The sequence below is a fragment of the Falco naumanni genome, chromosome 8 (assembly GCF_017639655.2).
Source record: "Falco naumanni isolate bFalNau1 chromosome 8, bFalNau1.pat, whole genome shotgun sequence".
NCBI lineage: Eukaryota > Metazoa > Chordata > Aves > Falconiformes > Falconidae > Falco > Falco naumanni.
In genome coordinates, this window is record NC_054061.1 from 30,392,102 (window position 1) to 30,412,830 (window position 20,729).

The 20,729-nt window shown below is 39.5% G+C and overlaps 1 protein-coding gene across 7 annotated transcripts in view; it reads left to right on the forward strand.

Moving 5' to 3' along the window:
- The window catches only part of NCKAP5 (NCK associated protein 5), a 245,226-nt gene that overhangs the window by 204,114 nt on the left and 20,383 nt on the right, over positions 1-20,729 (forward strand). For 2 of the 7 annotated variants that reach the window (XR_005829347.1, XM_040603863.1), the window contains exons 14-17: positions 4,784-5,098; positions 7,270-7,406; positions 11,794-11,923; positions 14,620-14,807. Coding sequence is in view for 4 of the 7 variants with exons in the window: in XM_040603863.1 (XP_040459797.1) it covers positions 4,784-5,098; positions 7,270-7,406; positions 11,794-11,923; positions 14,620-14,807 (770 nt within the window). In the remaining 3 variants the exon portion in view is untranslated. The other 5 variants (XR_005829348.1, XR_005829349.1, XM_040603862.1 and 2 more) reach the window with 4 other exon arrangements.

Sequence of the window (20,729 nt, forward strand, 5' to 3'; positions counted from 1 at the left end):
GCAACCATCAATGTAGAACTTAGCCTGAGGGAGGGTGGACCCACATTTCTTGTGTTGTTCTGGAAGCAATTCCCTTCATAGTAGCTGTTCTATGTTTTCTTTTATTTTTTCCCCCAAATTGATTTTCCTTCCATGTGCATTGTATAAAAAGAGGACCAGAGAAGGATGCTGTATAACAACATAAAAAGCATGGTACCAGCTCAGACCGAGGGCGCCTCTCACTCTCAGAGTGACTGATACCAGTGCCTCTGAAGGAACACAAAAGCCAGGTCAGCAGTCAGGTTCCCTGAGTGTTCTCTCCCAGTCTCCAATGATTTTTACCAAGAGTAGTTTCTGAGCTAGAGTTGGTGTGTTGGTGGTATCTTTGTGGCAAATGTTTCAGAAGAAATAAAAAAAAAGATGAAAAATAATTAGATTTAATGACCTTATGCTGGTATTTAAAATGCATTGTAAAATTATCTATGCTCAGGGGAATGCCCTAAAAGACTTTAATGAATTCTAGGTTGTCAGTTCTTGACAGTGGGCTATGTTTACCTCTAACTCTTTAATTTTTGCATTTCATAGGAAGATGTAAAAAAACCCACAGAAGGAGCTGCTATTGTAATTTTCCCCAGTGATGATCTCATTTCTAGAATTCTTGATACCTACCACTTGAGAGTATGTCCCTTTTCTATTTCCCTCTTGTCCATACCCTCAGAATGGTGTACAATTTTCAAAGATCCTTTTTATTCTATCTCTTTTGGGTGCTGACTCCATGTTGAAGAGGTCAGTGATCTACTGGTACCAGAAAACTCTGGTAAACCAGTGATGTTGAAATATGCCAGCGCCTGTCCAACAGTACAAATTACCGTGGTGTCCGGCTGATGTAGGACATGAACTGCATGGTCATCCGCCCTGTGAAAATACTAAACCTGAAAATTATTGAGAATTAGGGAGGTAGGGAGTTCAGCAGACTTTCAGAAAACTTTCTGTGCAGTGTTAATTCCTTTTGTTTAGTGTTTGAGAAGCTTCTCAACATTAAAGGTCTTTCTCAAATTGTCCACAAAGCTCTTGCAATACCCTGTCATCAAAAGATTTCCATGCAGTCAGGAGTTTCACAATCTCCAAGAAATTTCTCTACATTGTTCCTTATTTCTGTTTCCAGTTCTGAGAAATGTTCCTCTGCAGTAAGACTTCCAAGACTTCATTTTCTGCTCAGACTCAAATCCACATGATGGGAGGGAGGGAAGGGGCTATTTCAGTATTTCAGACTTTAGATTCTAGTCCGATTGTTTAGTGAAACGGCAGATGGTGAGTCTGTCTGTGTCCACTATAAAATCTGATAGCAATGCGTGAGCTTCTTTCTTCCCTGGCAGTGAAAGAGGGGAAAAAAACCTGAAAAAACAGAATCAGGCAAGGAATTTGACTTGTATGCCAGGAAAAATTCACAGGGAGAAGCCATTAAGCTAGTATATAACTCTTTTCAGACTTTAATGTTTTGCAGAATCATTTTTCTTCTATTGAGTAGTACTGTCAGAGCATCAGAGATACAAGTTTTACATATTTTCATTATGTAGTCTTGTGTAGCACTCACTGATAACAGTCATTAGAAGTGTCAGTGCAACTGATGAAATCAGATGGGCCATGAACAGTTCAGTTTGAAAGCTGTCACTGAGATACGGAATGTATTTTTTGATTTTGCAGTTGCTTCATAAAAGTTTAAAAACAACACAAGATAATGTATATTCATTTAGTAATACAATTTGTTCTGAGAGATACTTTTTTGTTTGTATAATATAGCTTTAGGGGTGAATTAGTTACTTTTATTAGTGAAAAATTAACATCCATAAAGAATTTTGTGGTGTACTCTGTGGATTTAGGGCTAGGTTTTTGAGGATTTCTTAACATAGTTGAGTCATAGGATTTTTCAAAAACCTCTCTTGAGTGTCACAGTGGGAGCTGCTGAGCTTTGAGCACTTTGAAATCCAGGCTCTTTTGCCGTTGTTCAGAATTAAAAATTAGTGAACTCTTTTAAAAATCTGTTTTCCACCTGCTGTATTTCTTTTGTCATGGATAAAGTCTCTGTGAAGGAAGACTATAATCAATGAAAACTGGTTTTCCTTTTAATTGAATGTGACACTGCTGGTGTGCTCCTCCATCGCTCTCCCAGTTATTTTGGGAACAGCAGGAGGCTGTATTTTCTTGGAAGTATAGCCCTTGGTATTCATTTCTCTTGATTTTTTGCCGTTGCTTTCATGGTTCATTCCTAGACATAGAAAAGGTAACTGTCAGCAAGACAAATCCTTGTCATTTTAAGAAACATGACCTTAGAAAACAAAATCGTGTTCACCTTCCAGTTTGCTGGAACAACATTTTTCAGTTCATCTTCACTGTTTGGTATACATTTTGAGTCTACTTAATTTTCCTGTAATAATTAGAAGGGAGTTACTTTTTATTTTCTTAGAGAATGCTCAGAAAGGAAAAAATGCTACAAAATCATTCAGAGTCCCTGTGGAACTGGGTTGCAGAATCAGGTCCAGCATTAACCGTACAGACAGTAGATGGGAGAAAGTTCAGATTTTTGTTTTCAGGAAGTTCTTTTCTGTGGTGTCTCCAGTTTACTCCATGTCTCTGCTGAAGAGTTCTGCCTCTCCAGCATAACCAGTTTTGCACAGATGTCTTTCTTCTGGTCAGGAGACAACTAATGGAAGTCCTTTCTTATTCTGCATTTTCCTTTATTTACTAATTCTGTCACCAATAGTCAAGAGTTGAAGCATTGCCTGTCCATGAGCTAACACACGGTTAAGCTTGATTGTCTACAGAGTAAATGTCAATGGCAGACATCTAGCATTTTAACTTACTTTTCTGCACTCTGTTATTTCCTGAGAGGAACAGTTCACCCACTTCTAGCTAGGTATTTTACTATTTAAAAAAAAAAAAAATCTTAGAGGAGGGATAACTAGAGTAAGAGAGTTCAGTGGCTGGGATAACTCCTTTTGATGCAGCAGAACCAAATTAATTCTCTTCTTTTTCACATTTCCTGGATAACCTTCAGCAACTTCTAAGATCATTATGGCACATTAGCTCAAAAATATGATGGAAAACATTGTTGCCAGCTAGCTGTGACTTCCACACCTTATCTCCTTTTACCTGTGAAAAGAATTAATTGGGATGCAGTAATTGTGTGAGAGAAATCAGTCACTTGTTGCCCATTTAAAAAATAGAGTGTGGTTCGTTTTGCTGTCACAGCTCAGCTAGACCCTGTAAAGTTAATGTGTTCAGTATGACTGTCAGTCTTTCTTTGATCCTGAGTGACAAGGATAACGTCATGAGGACCATGTAAATACACACTGCTTCTCTTATGACAAGAACCGGGAAACATAAATAGATGTTTAATTTATCTGTAAGTGGATTCTTACTTGCTATCAAATAAAGCCCATTGCAATTAAGATATTAACAGAAAATTAGCATGTTAATGTTCTTATTTCAAAAACAAAGAGGCAAAGCCCATAGAGGATAAATGTTTCTGCATTTCTGAGAGTATTAGAAACACTACAGAGGAAAAAATAATGAAAATGACTTGACAGAGGACTGCTAACTACAACAGACTTAAATAACAAATAGACATACCATAAAAAAAATCAATACTCAGGAACACAGAAAATAGAGATGGAAAAGATATATTGGGTCATATTCTGCATCTCCTGCTAGAGTACCATTGTTCACTGCAATCTATCTTTTATCCAGTGTAGCCTTAAATTGTTCAAAGCAAAGGAAATTCCGCTACTTCCTTTGGGAGTGTCTGCCACAGACTGAAGATCTCACTGTCAGGGGATGTTTCCAGACTTTTAACCTAAATTATGCTCATTTTCCAGCCATTAATGCTGAAGTTGCCTCCTTGGTGTTTATACCTCTCAGAAGGCCCTTGCCATCATAGTCCCTTCAATATTGTTTGCTCATTATACGAACAAAAGGCAAGTCACTGGAAATCAATCGAAAATGATAGGGCAGGGTGGTGCTGTTACATCCTAGTTGCTAGAATAGCAAAGTGCACATCTCTGCACTTGCATCTCTCTCTGTTGCATGGTTAGTAGAGCACCTGTCCAGTAGGATGAATAAGCTGGAGGGCTACGTGTGACCATACTGCTTCCCTACCAAGTACTGAAGGCAACTCTGTCTGGCATTGTGTTAGAAAGTGGAGACTTAGCTAAATTGGCATGTGCGGAACCAGAGCATAAGAAGGTAAACAAGGACATGGCTGTTGCTGTAAGTTTTCAGGATGCTCTGAGAGACAGGTATCTCTGGGAAAATCTGTAGAACTTAGTTTTATGTAAGGATAAATGATACATTTTAATTAACACCTTCTTGTAAGTGAAACAATTAAGCAAGCAGAGGTATGGAGAGGCCAAGCTTTTGTGCAGTGTGGGTTTACGTAGGAAGAAATACATTATGCTGCTGAGGGCCTCACACTGGTACTCTCCAGACATTCTGTGGGCCTTCAAACTAGGTCATGCCCTTCTTATTCATTATCACACAGTAACTCTGAAGCAGACCAATTTCAATGTTTTGGCATCTGTTAGTTTAATTGCACCTCAGAATGGTATTTCATTGTATGCAGTTAGATGTGTTGCGTCAAAAGCATACAAATAGCAGTTAACAGCATACTCACAAAATGCAAAATGTTTTTTCTTTCATTGAAACCTTCCCTTGAAGATGCCCTTTTTTCCCATAGAACCTTTCACTGTCTTTAAATATCAACGACACCATTAGCTTCACCCTGTCACACAATTTTCCTGTATCTTAGAGTCTTGCTGCCAGATGAGGACGCTGGACAGCGGGATTGGAACCTTCCCCCTCCCTGACTCAGGGAACCGTTCTACAGGGCGACATGTTTCTAGACAAGAATCAGCCTTGGAAACAGAAGACCTTGCACCATCTGAGCAGGTTCTGCTTTCACCTCCTTCAGTAAAAGCCAAAACTCTTGAGCGAGAAGTGCCTTCAACAGCTAAGAGCCAGGAGTCTGTAGAAAGCATAATTAGTCACTCAACATCGGATCCGGCCATGACTGCCAAAGGTATACGACCTTTTCAAAGTCGCCTTCCAAAACCAGCTTCCTCAGGTAAAATGTCAATTACACTGAAAATCACATTATTTCTGCCCTGACGTCTGTTTTGATTAGCAGAAGTCCTATAATAATGACTATTGATAACAGAAATGTTAAATGCAGAGCAGAAGATATTCTTTTGATGAATGCATAAGGTTAACAAGTTTGTGACCTGTCCATATGGAAATTTTGTAACACATAATGCTTATCTGAGGAAGAAAAATGTGTTAAGTACTTAAATCCTTTTCTCAAGAAACTGTACTTGAAGAAAAAACATATGCCAGCCTTGGAATTTGACTTGAATAAGAATGCAGATGTTCAGCGATTTTCAGGATCAGATTTTGCAGCAAAGCACAAAACATATCCATGTTGTGACATGGAAAAGATATATTCATAAATACTTGCTTTTGAAACCAGATTTGGACTAAAGACTCATATGACCTCAATGCATAAACTCTGTCCCTATGAGTATATGGCCTTGACCTAAACAAGACTCTTACTACTTTTCTACATTATACAGAAACATTTCTGTATACAAACATAAAATACCTTACTTTCACTTACCAGCTATGTGTGTTTTTAAACCATAAAACAAAAGCTGATAAAGGAATAAAAGGGCTAGCAATCCAGCAAAGCCCCCAAAAAACAACTTTGTATTAGTAAATAGTTCCTTTGAACTCTGTGCAATTTTTTTGTAAATGCACATTGACCATTTATAATCAATTCTGAAGGTTTTGAGATATTAATATATGTCAATAACATTAGAAATTATTACATACAGCATTTATAACAGTGAATTTTTTATAGTCAGCATGATAGGTATGGTACAAAATGCAGTAAAAGTAATTGGTTTAATGGAGAAGAGTATTGTTTTATCTTGACCAAATGCAATGTCATGTATTTATTGGGGTTATGGTTGTTAGCACTTTGTCAGCAGAAATATTTATTGCTCCGATAAAAGTTGTGAGTGTTTAACTTGCATAAATCTGTATTACTCTAAGAGAGATTCCAGGTAATTAGCATATAAGGTTAAACATCGTTTAAGCTTAGTTTAAAGCCATCAAATATGTGTTCTGCTAATGAGCTGATGTCTATTGAGCCTAGAAGGAAAAAAGTCTCTTCTGTTTGTTCATAAGATACATAACAGCAGAATTCTAATTTAATATCTTAGAACTTAGTTGATTTAGCCATATTCCCAGTGCAGTATTTTAGTGGTATAATAGACTGCAAACACACATTGTATGCTTCATTGACAACTCCCCTACTTGTTTCAAATCAAAGCTAAATAAAAGCTGGTTTAATACTTAGTATTTTTTAAATAAATGTACTGTTAATTAATGGTACAGCTAAGAAGGATTCAGAAGAGAAATCTTAGTTATAGATTATATGCTACATGCTTGAATAGCCACATGTGTGACCTCAATTCAGCAGTGTACTATAGAGTCCATGATTAAACACTGTCATTATAACAAATTGAACAGAAACTGCAAGCATTGAATTGCTTCATAAGAAGTCAGTAGCAGTAAGATTGTTCTGATCTTAATGCTAATATTCACTGCACCAACCTTGTAAGGTTTGTATCTTAATTAAATTGTCATGAAGAGATGTTAAAAAAAAGTAGCATACATCAGATGGTGGGGTCAACTCATTCTTTACTAGAATTTTTTTATTTGATTCTTCTCTCCCTCACTCTCTCATCCAAATTACAATTATCACTTTAATTCATATGCACCATATATCTTCTTTGATGTTCTGATTTTGTGTAGTGCAAATATAGCAAATAAAAAGGCTAGCTTTCTGCTAGAAAGGTACTTCTAATTGTATTTATGTTAACAGACTGTTCTCTCTCTGAGGATATAAAATAGAAAAGCAGATCCTACAATGCCTAGTAGTATTGAATGTTTTTTCTTATGTGAAAGAGTATATGTTTTAAAATTAATAGAGGGATTTAAATCCGTGTGTTCCTTTTCTCTTGTTAACTAGAAAAGGCTTTGGATCAAATTCTGCAACAGTAGCTGTTAGAATTATTCCAGTAAGTTAGTCAATTGTTCCTTTGAGTAGTAAGATATTATTTGACATAATGAAAGTATCATGACTTGCCCCTAGTTTTTACTGGATTATAATTGAAACACTGTCATGAAGATGCTGTGAGACCTACAATTTAAATAATGTCTCTCTTAATTCAGGAATAATTAACCTTGCAAAGCAGAGTGAACAAGAACCAAGTTCTGTGACCTCTGCCTCATTAGAGCATACTGAAGAAACTGTGGAAAATAGAAAAGTTCTTCCAGAGTGGACCACCAAGAAAACTACTAAAACAAAGGTATAAGTTAAGAAGTGCCATCTGTTAAATGAGATATGTATTGTGGTAAAAGAATCAGAAATGGTAAATGTTTTTAATATAGTGGAAGAGTAGCTAGCAATCTAACAGCTCTATTTATTTTCTTGCCCTTCATTTATAATTTCATTATTTATTAATAATAATAATACAGCATCCAAAGGTACTTTGTCCTCATGGCTTACAAACATGTTTTAATTAAGATTCCTCACAGTCATTTTATAGACATGGAGAAACTGAGACCTTTTACCATTTTTCTCTTCAAGAAACTTGATCTTGTTTGTTGGCTTTCCATGAGAGCTAGATCTCTTTTTTTTTTTTTTTTTTTTTTTTTTTATTTATTCCCAGGCCTAGGTTTCATTATCTGTATGACTGTGTAGTAAAAGTGTTTGAATGGATGTGCTATGGAAGTATTGTGAACAGGAAAATACTCTTCTTACATGTTTCTTTGTGGTTTTTGTTAATCCTTGCAATGATCTGTCTGTCCTTCAATCTTTTAATGAAAACTGCAGAAAGAACAGGCAAATACATATACCTGTGTGAAAGCTACTGCTGATGGTTGTCAAGTTACTCATAGTCAGGAATGCCAAGCTGTGAAGCCCCCTGAAAAGTACATGGTCAGCAGGTTAGCAAGAGAGAAAAAACTTTATCAAGAAAGTGGGCGTTAAGTAAGGAAACCGTCAGACTGCTAGTTGCAAGAAGCTAAAAACATTTTGTTGTGTAGCTTTTTTGCATCCATGTATTTACCAACTGAGGTATCTCGCATTTTTATATGGACCATTCTCTGGATATTTGGAGGAACTCCTCTTCTTAGTGGCAGAGTTCTGGGAGGAGGTAAGTAGGTTGAGGAGTATAGGGGAGCACAAGAGAGAGATAGGTACTGGAACCACACCTTAACTTCCCTGAGACAGGCCCAACAGGCAGACAGGACGCATGACACAGAGGATTCCCTGTCCTTTCCCCACCTGGCTGAACACAATGACTTAAGGGACAGGTGGAAATGGCATCAAGACAGGTCTCCTCTGTGACCACCCCACCTCCCCAGGTACCTGTGCATGATAGATACAAGGCTCTGCAAGTGGAACCAAACAGTAACAAGGACAATAGTTCATCTAGCATGGAGGTCTTACTGCGGTTAAGTCAACCTATGCCCTGCATCAAAACTGCTTCCATAAAGAAAAAAGACGGGTCGTTGTCATAGGAGACTCCCTTCTGAAGGGAACAGAAGGCTGAATATGCAGACCAGAGCCACTTCTTGAAGTCTTCTGCTTCCCTGGGGCCCACATTAAACATGTGAAGGGAAAGCTTCCTGCCCTGGTACAGTCCTCAGATTATTACCCATTACTGACTGCTCAGGCAGGCAGCCATGCAGTTGTAACAAGAAGTCTGAGGGCAATCAGGAGAGACTTCAGGGCCTTGGGACAACTGGTTAAGGGATCAGGAGCACAAGTAGTGTTCTCCTCTATTGGTCCAGTTGCAGGGAATAATGAGAGAAGAAACAGGAAGAGCAAGCAGATCAATACCTGGCTCCGAGCCTGGTGTCACTGCCAGAGTTTTGGCATTTTTGATCATGGGTCAGTCTACACAACACCAGGCCTGCTGGCAACAGACGCGGTACACCTGTCTCAAAGACAGTAAAGGATCTTTGTCCAGGAGTTAGCAGGGCTCACGGAAAGAGCTTTAAACTAAATTGGAAGGGAGAAAGCAATAAACCCAGGCTTACTAGAGATAATCCTGGGGATAGTACACCAGTGTTTGAGGGACAGTGTGCTAGCGAGGTCCTTCAGTTTGCCATCCCAGCGGAGGCAGGGTGCAGAGACCCATGCAGCAGCAAAGACGCAGGGACAACTGATGTGTGAAAAACCACAGAAGCACCCGAGAACAGTCACACAGGAATTGGGGCTTATCCCCTCCAAAAAGGTGGTGGGATCAACAGCCCAACTGAAGTGCATCTACACCAGTGCACGCAGCATGGGCAACAAACAGGAGGAGCTGGAAGTCACTGTGCAGCAGGAAAACTGTGACATAGTTGCCATCACGGAGGCGCGGTGGGATGGCTCGCACAGCTGGAGTGCTGCAATGGATGGCTGTCAACTCTTCGGAAGGGACAGGCAAGGGAGGAGGCGGTAGCCCTCTGTGCTAGGGAGTGTTTTGATTGTCTAGAGCTTAACGATGGTGACGATGGGGTTGAGTTGTGCAGGACAGCCGGGGGATCCGGCCCAGCCAGCACGGGGTTATGGAAGGCAGGTCCTGCCGGGGACCCCGATCTCCTCCTGTGACAGGGAGAGTCCCTCAGCGGGCGCGGGGGGGGGCTGGGGGGGTGCGCCTGGGCCTTCGTAAAGCCTTTGCCAGGGTCTCCCGCAGCATCTCCCGGAGGAACCGGCTGCCGTGGCTGGGGCGGGTGCATTCTGTGTGGGGTACGAGACCGGCCGGATGGCTGAGCCCAAGGAGCGGTGCTGAGTGGAGTTACATCCAGTTGGTGGCTGGTGACAGGTCCTGGTCCCCAGGGCTCCATGCTGGGGCCAGCCAGCCCTGTTTAATATCTTTATCAACAATCTACATGAGAGGATTGAGTACGCCCTCAGTCAGTGCCCAGATGACACTGAGTTGGGAGGAATGTTCATCTGCTTGAGGGCAGGAGGGTTCTACTGAGGGATCTGGGCAGACTGGGCCCATGGGCCAGGGCCAAGGCCAGGGGTGTGAGGTTCAGCCCAGCTCCGTGCCGGGCCCTGCCCGCGGGTCACACCAGCCCCAGGCAGCGCCACAGGCTGGGGGCAGGGGGCTGGGAAGGGGCTGGGGGGGGCTGGCGGCCGGCTGAACGGGACCCCCGTGTGCCCAAGGAGGCCAGCAGCACCCTGGCTGGTACCCAAAGCAGCGTGGCCAGCAGGGCCAGGGCAGGAACCGTCCCCTTGTGCTCGGCCCGATGTGGCCGCCCCTTGACCCCTGTGCCAGGTGTGGGCCCCTCACTGGCACTGTCAAGCACTGGAACAGGCTGCTCAGGGAAGTGGTTGAGTCACCATCCCTGGAGGTATTTAAAAGACATGTAGATGTGGTGCTTAGGGGTACGATTTAGTGGTGGACTTGACAGTGTTGTTAATGGTTGGACGTGATAATCTTAAGGATCTCTTTCAACCTAAATTGTTCTATAATTTTCTGATTTAGAACAGAAGCAAAGAGATAAAATTGCTTGTCTTGTGTGTCACTGACAAACTGGTGGTGAATCCTCTGTAGCACAGTAGTGTTGGCTTCCAAGTAACAACCACATCAGTATGTTCTTCACCCTGAGCCAGTCGTGACTGACCACCTCCAGTTCCAAAACCATCTTTACATGATACATGTGTTCTGCTAAGTTGTCTGCCTAAGACTCAGAAGGTCGGCGTGGGTGTAGCTGATATGTGAATGTGGTTCAATGGCTTCGGGACTACAGCTGACTTGTAGTCTCCCAGTTTTACAGGTAAAGCTGGGCATACCCAGCTACATGCAGGTATCCTCAGGCCTGGTCCCCTCTCCACAAGTATGTGCTTCCTATGAAGTTGGATGTCCTTCTGCATGAGTTAAAAACTGTGACATGGATGGGAAGATGAGGAAATAACACTCTCTGAAAAACAGAATTAAAAACTCTTTTGATTCTCTGATCGGCAGTTGGGGTTAGAATAGCAGGTGGTATTTGTACCTGTTTTGTGGGTTTTATTGTACTGAGCTGCTTCTCCTAGAAGTTTTAAGTCTTCAGGTCTTCCGTGATTAGAAGCTGTCCAGAGCTGTCAGTGTTCCTCTTTACTCGCAGAAGAAAATCCTTAGTGTTGCCTCCGGAAGAGAAATGGGATAGGAATCAGCGAGGAGTTAAGGGCTCTCCAGTACTGTAATGTAAATGCCAGGACAAAGAACATGAAATTAGGAAGAATTTAGGATGTACTAATATAGAAAGCATGAATATCGTCTACTGGCCATCCTAATGGTCTCTAGAATTGCAACAAACTATTCGTTGTGTGATAATTTTACATGTTACAAATACACTGTATTAAACATACTTGTGAAGTTTGAAAATTTAACTTGGTGGATGACATTATCTGAAAATGTTGGTAGATATGAAAATAATGTAATAGTGAAAAAAGTGGTATAATCTGGACTGTTTCTGCCAGACTAACTCAGGAGACTTACCAGGAAGAATGTGTTATTTCTCCCATGTCAGACTGATGATTCCTTGCTTGAAAGAGAAGTGATTAGTTACACTAGTAATGCAGACTTTTTTCAAGCTGGACTATCAATTTATACTGCATGATGAATATAAGATGTTCCACTCGTGATACCATCTTCAGCATTATTTTGATATATATGCATCATCTGAATGATTGCAATACCCTTATTTGTACAGGACAGAGCTCTGAGAGTGTGTACTTACTCTGCAAGCAGCAGTGACACTGAGCTGGAGCCAGAGTATGAAACAAATTATTTTAGAACTGCAGAGGAGACTTTTGTAGAGTTAACAAAGAACAACAAACAAGGTAATTGAAAATTTGTACATAAAAATGTGTATCCCTCATCTCCACTCTGACTCAGCAGCAGATAGTGTTTGTCATTGAACTTTCCATCTAGTTTTCACTTTCTAACCCCCGATTTTACTTCAGTCTAATTTTCCATTAGCTTGATACTACTTCTTGCTTTTTACTCTATGTGTGTGTCTTTTTTTCCTCTCTTCCACAGTTTTTGCTAGCAGGGGCTTAACTTGCAGATTTTTGTGCATAAATCCCTGCAGTGTAAGTAAAAAGAACTCTTCTGTTACATTATTACAAAATCTAAGTGGTGACTATAAAGATAGCTTCCCTTTTTTTCTTTTCAATTATATTAGGCAGTTGAAATAATGTAATGATCAAGGCCATAGTTTTCCAACCTCTGTATCAAAGTGGTGCTGGTTATGGTGCCATAGTGAAGTCTCTCTTATTGTCCTCTGAGTATTTATTGCCATTTTCAAGTATCAAACCTTTTTGTGAGAATTGTTGGCAATTTGGAATTTACTGAATTCCACTAGGTAAAAACACATTAAGTTAAGTTCTTGAGATAATAGTTTTCTGTGTTTAATAACCCAAGAAATTGCTGTCTCGTCTTGACCACCAGCTTGCTGTGATGCAAGGCACCTTTTCAGTGCAGATGTGTGCCCTCTGGGAGGGGTAGGAGTGTGCGGCTCATATCCTTGCCTACACAGCCGATGGCTTCCCTGCAGGAGATAAATTCTGGTGAGTGCAAAGGCTAGTGCAAAGTCTCAGCACCACTGAAGTCCTGAGAGCTTAAGCAGTACTTCAGTGATTCATAGGATTTGCACTTACCCTCTGCACAGCAGTGAGCTTGACCTAGCAGAGATTAGCACCTACGGTAGATACTGCAGTGGTGAATGCATTAAAAATACTGTGGATGGCTAGATATGTCGACAGACATACTGTGCTCTTTAGTGTCTGCTGGGACTTGGACTTAAAGTTGGCATTTTCAGAGCGAATCCATTTTTTTGTGATTCCACCAGAGAGAGAGCAGAGTAGGAAGCTAGGACAGTTTATTTACATTACTCCTGTAACTTTATATTTTTAATAGGTATGAAATGTTGCAAGTCATTTAACTCAGCCCGTAAACACTTCTTTTTGCAGGTGTTGCTTTTTACAAATTGTGTTCTAATACAGGAAAAATGTATTTTGCTAAAGAGGCAGATAAGCTTTTTTTCTGTATTGATCACAATTTGCAAAAATAAAAAAATATTTTATCATGTGTGCGGTTGCATTAAATGGCAGCAAATCCCCAGTTTAATGATACCTAAGCATGACTTGAAGTCACCATTTTACATAGCAAATCATTAATTTTGTGTATATGGCTTTGGGGCTAGTAACAGAACTAAAATTCATAATTGTGACTGAGACAAATAGAAAAGAAAATTACAATAAAGTGTTATTGCAAAAGTATTTCTGCTATGGTCCTTCCTTGTAGTCAGGGCTTCTGTTCTGTGCTCTGTAAATGCAGTTCTCACATCATATTTATAACAATACTTTATTCCATTCTGTGTTCAAAGATCTTAGCTTCTTTATGCACACAAGTGATACAACCTCAGAACATCCACATGAGGCTGAGGCAGGGGCTGCAGCAAACCAATTCCTAGAGAATATTTTAATACATATAGATAATTGTATTTATTAGATGAGTCCCCAAAACATAAATGAACTGGTTGCACAGTTACAGTGTTGGAATGATTTTTAATTTTCATTTATGAGCAGTGAACAGAAAGACTTGAAAGACTGAGTGCCCAATGCAAAGGCTATTAAAAGTCAATGATAAGACCTTCATTGATTTAGTGGCCTTTGGATGAGACTCCCAGTACGTTGCCCAATGTTACAGAGAAGGTCAGTAGAATAGCAGGGAATAAGCCAAATATTCTAAATTCTTCTGTTTCAACCATGAAAATGTTTTGATTCCAATTTCATGAAGGCTTTATCCTGATACGATTTGGTTGCAGGCGCTGGAAGCAGCAACTCTTCTAATGCTATAGATTACAAGGTAGAGTTGAAGTTTGTGTAGCAAGAAGTGTGAGGAAAGAAGCTAGTGATCATGTCAGCCTCTGTCTTGTGCATTTTCATGAAGCTACAGAAAATTTCTTTGGTTTCGTTTTGATCTTCTGAATGAATTTTCAGCCTTGGACTTTGGAAACTGAGGTTTTTATTTGTAATGTTCTTGTATTACAGTAGGATCCATAAAAAATAGGTAGGACCTGTTTCTTACCTTACTAGTGTATTTTTAAAACTGTTATATTCATTAGCTAAGAAAGGATTATCAAACATGGTGGGACTGAAAGACATGCTAAAGGAATTCGGCCTATCTGCCATGTAAGGCTATTAAAAGAGAACAAAAACATACAGCGAATAAATAAGTAGAACAATACCCCAAAATTAACCATCTTGTCTGTAATTAAAATAGAAGGGAAATTAATTCTGGCTGTCTCATACCATCTCCTTCACCTTGAGTATTATGTATGGACAGTCCCCTGTATATGCATTGATTGGAGAGTCAGGAGCTCATATTTTAATGGTTTTATTACATTGAATTTCAGATACCTTAAAACATGTGGAATACATTTTTAAAATGTAGAATTACATTACAATGTATGTAGACTGCATTTCAATAATTAAATATGCGAGAATAATACTGTATTTGACATCTCTTACAGCTGTGCAGGAAAAACAAAATCAGAGAAAGTCATTTCTGGGGAACCCAATGTCAATCTTGGATTTATACCAGCACAGTCTCTGTGGCCATTTTGGAGAGGATGGACCTGAACAATTAACACATTACAGTTTAATTGAGCAGCTGAGCGGAGCTTCCAGTAAAGACAGCAAGGGCAAGGAGAGTCCAACTGTGAGTTACTGTGATTTTTATATTACCTCTCATTTTATTCATGATTATTTTCATTTGTCTCTTGTTTTTACCTGAATGTGTTGATTGATCACAAAAACCAGGCAGACTTGGAGAAAAAACAGCATGACCGGCGGAAGAGTGAAGATCTAAGTATTTTTAGAACTGAATGGTACATTCTGATGCTCAGCTGTCATAGAATTAGACTTCCAAAATTGACAAGTAGAGACAGGATAGTGCTAGCACTCTACCATTAGAGAGGAGTTGAAATTTCAGGCTCGATTTCATCTTTTAAGGCTGCTCCTTCACATGTAGTTGGATAATACGTATAACATAACATGTAGTAAGCGACTTAAACATCTGAAGTAGTATTCCTGAAAATTCAGATGAAACTGTGCTATGGAAATCAGCTATCTTCTGATCTCTTTTGAAATAACTTTTGGTGTTAGCTATGGAACTCCTAATTTTTGAGGGTTTTAAACATTATTTTGATGAAGATCAGTCCTGATCTGATTGGTGGATCTTGAGACTGAACAAACACATTTATTTTCTCTACTTCATGTGAATCCACTTGCTATTTCTATGTCTAAAAGCGTTGAAGCTGACATCATACAGTCTCAACAGCCCTGAAAAGCAACTTCTTAGTCTGCTCTTTTCCTCCTCTTTTTCATGTCTTCTCTCATCCTCACACTACTTTCTCACTTTTTCTCTCCTTTGCTCTAACAAGCCTATTTGTTTGAAAATACAGCCACCCAGCCATGATCCACTGTAATCATTTTGCCTCTACGTTCAATCTCTTTCCCCAGCTCTTTTTCTTAAATGCAAGCTTTTTTGTTTCTGTGTGTATCATTCAGGATATTTTGGGTGTGTTACAGTATAGTCAAAGGTGGGAGCAGAAAACAGTGAGTGAGCTGCTATTTTGTATCATAGTGGTATAGTTCATAAGTGAAAAAAAAATTTTGTCCCTTCCCAGACTCCAGTTTTTAGCTTCAGAAAATCACTGTGCATTGTAACTGCAAAGGTGATTAACCAGAGTTAGAGTCTTACAGCTCTCAGGAACCCAGGCCAAATGTGCAGAAGGAATGTGTGGAACAAACTGGCAATGTCCCTGTTTATTCCAACTCTGCTGGCATGAAAGCCCTGCTTAACTGAATATTAAATTGACTCACAAACTTCAAAAGAAAAATCCTGAAATGTATCATCTGCTTCATTTCACAATCAACCAAATTTCACTACTACCCAGAATATGATTCAATTTGAATATATCTGGGTCATATTAGATAGGACAATTTTAAAGAATCTGGTTTCATAGTTGGGAAGAAGAAAAGGAAGAAAAAATAAAAAGGTAGTAGAAGTTTATTATCAAGGATAGAGGAAGGAAAATAATTTGAGCATCCACATAATTCTTCATCTTCAACATCTAGAAATGCATAGCTTAATTATGCAAATGAAATTCAGTATTTATGTATGCATATATATAAAAATACGTAAAAATCAGTTCTGCTTTCTGAAGGCCAAGGTCTTTTGCTATTAACAGAGCAGTTAGATTTGATTCCACTATAGAAAAGTGGCTCAGAGTTGCATCTACTTTTAATTCATTCTTCTCATGCTTTTCTTGTATATGACATCTCTGGAATGTGCCCAATCAGCATCAAAACGTAAACAAAACTTAGTGAAATAGCCTTAGGATACTTGTAAAAATCCATCATTAAACTAGAAGGCAACAAGTATAACTCTACACTAGCATTTTTCATGCACTGTGTTGGGGAACATTCAAGATTACTTTCTGAGGATCTGAAATAGCTCTCAAAACAGCATTGCCTCTTGGTGAACAGTGAAAGCTCAATAAAGCACTAGAGATTTGCCTATTAGTATTAAACTTTTCAGAATGACAAATGAGAAGCAGTAACCATGAAAAGCAGGTTGCCCTGAACTCCTTGTTTGAACCAACACAGCAAATTTTTCTGAGCTGTAATTTATCCAACCCAGGAAGATCCACAGTCTGTTTAAATTAGAACTGTGTGATCTGGAACATTACCCCCCAAAAAGGGGGACACCAGAAACCTAGGCACTTAAGTCCAACAACTTTAAAAAAAAAAAAAAAAAAAAAAAACAGATAAATTTGGGGAGGGCAGGCAAGGGGTGCAGCTTTCATGCATAGTATTTGACATTTTGAAAAAGGAAATGCTATGTGCTTTGAATTTCATTCCCAAATGCTGTGCGTGAAGCCTTTAGAAAATAGAACAACCAAGTGTTGTGATGGGCAGGATGAGTTTGTGCTGCTTGTTGAAAAGAGCAGTGTACTGTATCCGTTCCTCAGCCCAATTAAATTGGACTGTACAGCACCAGTATGATAGTGGCTTCAGACTGGGTGCTCTAATGAGGGATTCTGGCAGGAAGCTCTGTTAACCCAGACTTACTGTCATTTCAATTGTCTCCTCACCACACATGTTCACCAGCATTACCCCCAAAGTATATGCCCAAGTTTTATCTGCAAAAAAGCATTGCACAGAAGGAGTTTCAAAAGGGAAATAACCAATGGGTGATTACCATGATAAAAGGACACTGAATGGGCAGTTTGAGGAATCAAAAAAGGCTTTTACACATTGAAAGAAGAACTATTTATTTTTCCAGTTTCTTACCTGCCAAGTCTTAAACACTATCCTGGTTAAATTCTCTCCTCACTAAGACCAATTTTATGTTACATGTACTTTGACCTGGGAAGCATGTTCTGAAATAATGTCATCCTTTTGTACACCGCAGAATTTTGGACAAGAAAAACAAATGGCAATTTCAAAGAAAGAAATAAGATGCATTGAATCACAGACATAAAACTTTCACTTAAATTAACAGCTATGGTGTGTTTTCATGTAGGATTTTCAGAACAGGAAACAATAGTTTTTATATGTATCAAATTAATTTTAATTGAACAGTAACTTCTCTGATTTCATAAAACATACGCAGCACCTGATCCAAAGTCCACTGCAGTCGGCCCATGGGAGACACCTACTTAGTGAAACTGCAGTGAGGCCTGCATTAAACAGCTGTTCCTCTTCCTTGTAGCAACAACTGCTAGTGCATCGAGCAGTTTGCTGACATCATGATGGCTATTTTTGCAATAAAAAAATATTTCACATTTCAGTAATTCACTGTTTAGACTTCAAAAGCTCAGTGATCTGTTTCTTCTTATAAGAATTCAAAAAACAAGATAAATTTCCCTCACCCAGGCCCTTTATTTAAAAACTTACTTTATGATCAAACAAGAACTGACACAAGACTTTTTATTGTCAGCTTTGTTCCCTTGGAAAAGTAACTGAGTTGGTCAAAGATTTTATTACTTTATCATCCTTATGTTCCCAAAGCATCACGAAAAATATGTTTTCTTCTCTGTCCTTAACCAGCCACCACATAATTGTTTTCTGTAATACAGCCATTCTTGTTTTCTTTTGTCCTTTCGTATTACTCAATTTGAGTCACCGTCAAGGCTTGCTTGTATTTCAAGGCATGACTTGAGCACTTCAAAGAAATCATGCTTTATGGAAGGGGTTGATACCCATCACAAGTTTCTAAATTCTCTTGTTTTCCCTAAGTTGTGTGACATACATGAGAAATCTGACATTTCTGGCACAGTTACAATGTTAACTGCATCAGCAATATAACTAGGGGGTTCAGTTAATGAAAGAGGCTTGTCTGTACAATGTGAAGTTACAGTCTTCCTCAACACAGCAGTTTGTGTGTGTTGTACAGATGATTCATGAAGGAAATCAACTGTTCAAATCACTGTGTCTTGCAGTTCAAGTAGATATTAGAGCTTGCTGGCAAATACAGGGAAAGGAAAAATTAGAGAAGTTGCTGCTGTTTTGGCTGCACTTATAAATGGGACTGACATGGCGGCATTCCCAGATACACTCAAGGTTTTTTACAGCCGAGTAAGCTGATTGGGAGTTAATGCTGTATGATTGAATCATTGCTCTCACAAGCCTTCTAATGCATCATATTAACAGAGGGGAATATCCACAAAAGGACTAGAAACAACAATGAGGAAGTTTGGTAATTGCACAACACTTGCCATCCTCAAGGATTCCAGATCATTAAGCTGATACTATAGAGGGTGTTCCAACATTCCTGAATTACAGCGATAGTTAAAGCAGCCTAGACACCTCTGCAGGCTACACTAAACAGGAGTAAGAGAAAAACAAAGGCAGGCATGAGCTGCTTCTGCTTGTGTCTCATCTCCTACAGAGATCAGTAAGACTTGAGCTAGGGTATGAATTGGCAGTACACTGGGCACTTTGCACTGTTCAACTATTTAGGCAGGTCTTGGAGAACGTGCCAGCAAAGTTTATGTCCTGATTTGGGTTCTCAGAGTCACTTCTGAAGGGGCCTTGTTTTCTCTGAAAGAGGGAAGCTTTTAGGCTCTTAAATGGAGCCCTTATTAAAAAAGACTCTCCATGTTTAAATGTCTGAAGTAGTTCTAGAGCGACTGTGTGCACTCTGCTTTCACAGATAACTGATGTTTTTCACATTATCAGATATGCTTAGGGAGGGATTCTGCTTATCACATGTGGAGAAGACTAAGATAATTATTTGGGTCCAATTAGCAGTTGGGAAGAGGTGCATCCTAAGAGTTTAAGTGGGAAGAGGTACTGGCCTGTGGAACTACTTGCTGCCTTGCCTTGACCAGAGAAAGGGAGCCTATGCAGCTAGCTTATACTGAGTACCAAACTTTCAACCCAAAATTAGCAAGATGAACATTGCCCCAAGCTTTCCTCTCTGGGTAACTAATAAAAAGCAGCTATTGTAGCTACCATTTGTATTTTAGAGAGTGAAACTGCATCTCAGTGCACCCTCAGGTGAGCGCTAAATAATTACCTTGCTTATACTTTCATAAAAATAAGAGTTCCTGCAGCTGGGGCAGCACTGGGTGGTACTTAGGTAGTTGCTTGGTCTCAGGATCTCAATTTCACTGTCTGTAAATGGGGAACAGCAATATCTATCTCATGTTACAACCAGAAAGAAAACAGCAAATGCTCTAGATGACCTACATCTTGTTTTGTACAATGTGTGTGTTACTACAAATACAGAATCTGAAGCAACTCTTAAAAATTTTGTACCAGAAAGTAACAGAAGATAGAAGGGATCCCTTGTCAATAAAAGAAACTATCTAGATGGGCTTCATCAAATCTAGGAAGTAGTTGATTATGGATTTCTGTGTACTGATTGTAAAAGTCAGTTTCCTGTGTATCAAGAACAGAAACCTCACCTCCTCTTTGCTATTTTCCTTGCTAGGCTTAAAAGAGAGGAAGATGACAAGGTGAGGAGGGAATTAGCTATATTTCCTTTCCTAGTCCTGATGAACCAAAGATACTAAGGAAGATACTGCTATTGTACAACTTGTAAATGGGGAATAAGTCTGCAGATTCATTCACCCATCTGTTGTGTTTTAAGATCAAGGCTTTTCTTTCATGTAAGGTATTAGTATATCAAATCATTGCATATGTTTAGGGAGGTGGTCTATTGATGTAAACATTAGAAGATGCCAGCCTAGAACCAGACATTCATCCTCCTTGTCACAAAAATGGAAAATAATGTTTACTGTATTTATGCTTTTGTATCAGATCTTCAGAATTCACATCATGTTAGCACAGGGTGTAGTATTGAAGATCCAGCAACAGTTTTATAAAGGGCAGTGTTACAAAGAGAAAGTAAACTACCCAGCAGACTTGTATGTCCATCTGGGGGTCAGCACCTCTGTTTTGAAAGCAGAGCAAACTACCTCACCCAAAGAAAAGGAGCACATTCTGAGCACCGTGCTTGAATTGGCTAGGACCCAAGCCAGGAGTCTCCTGGTGGTGTAAAGCCGCACAGCCATACCCATTTGGGTCGGAGTGCAGTCCAGTCACGGCAGCCCTGAAGTGTCCAAGC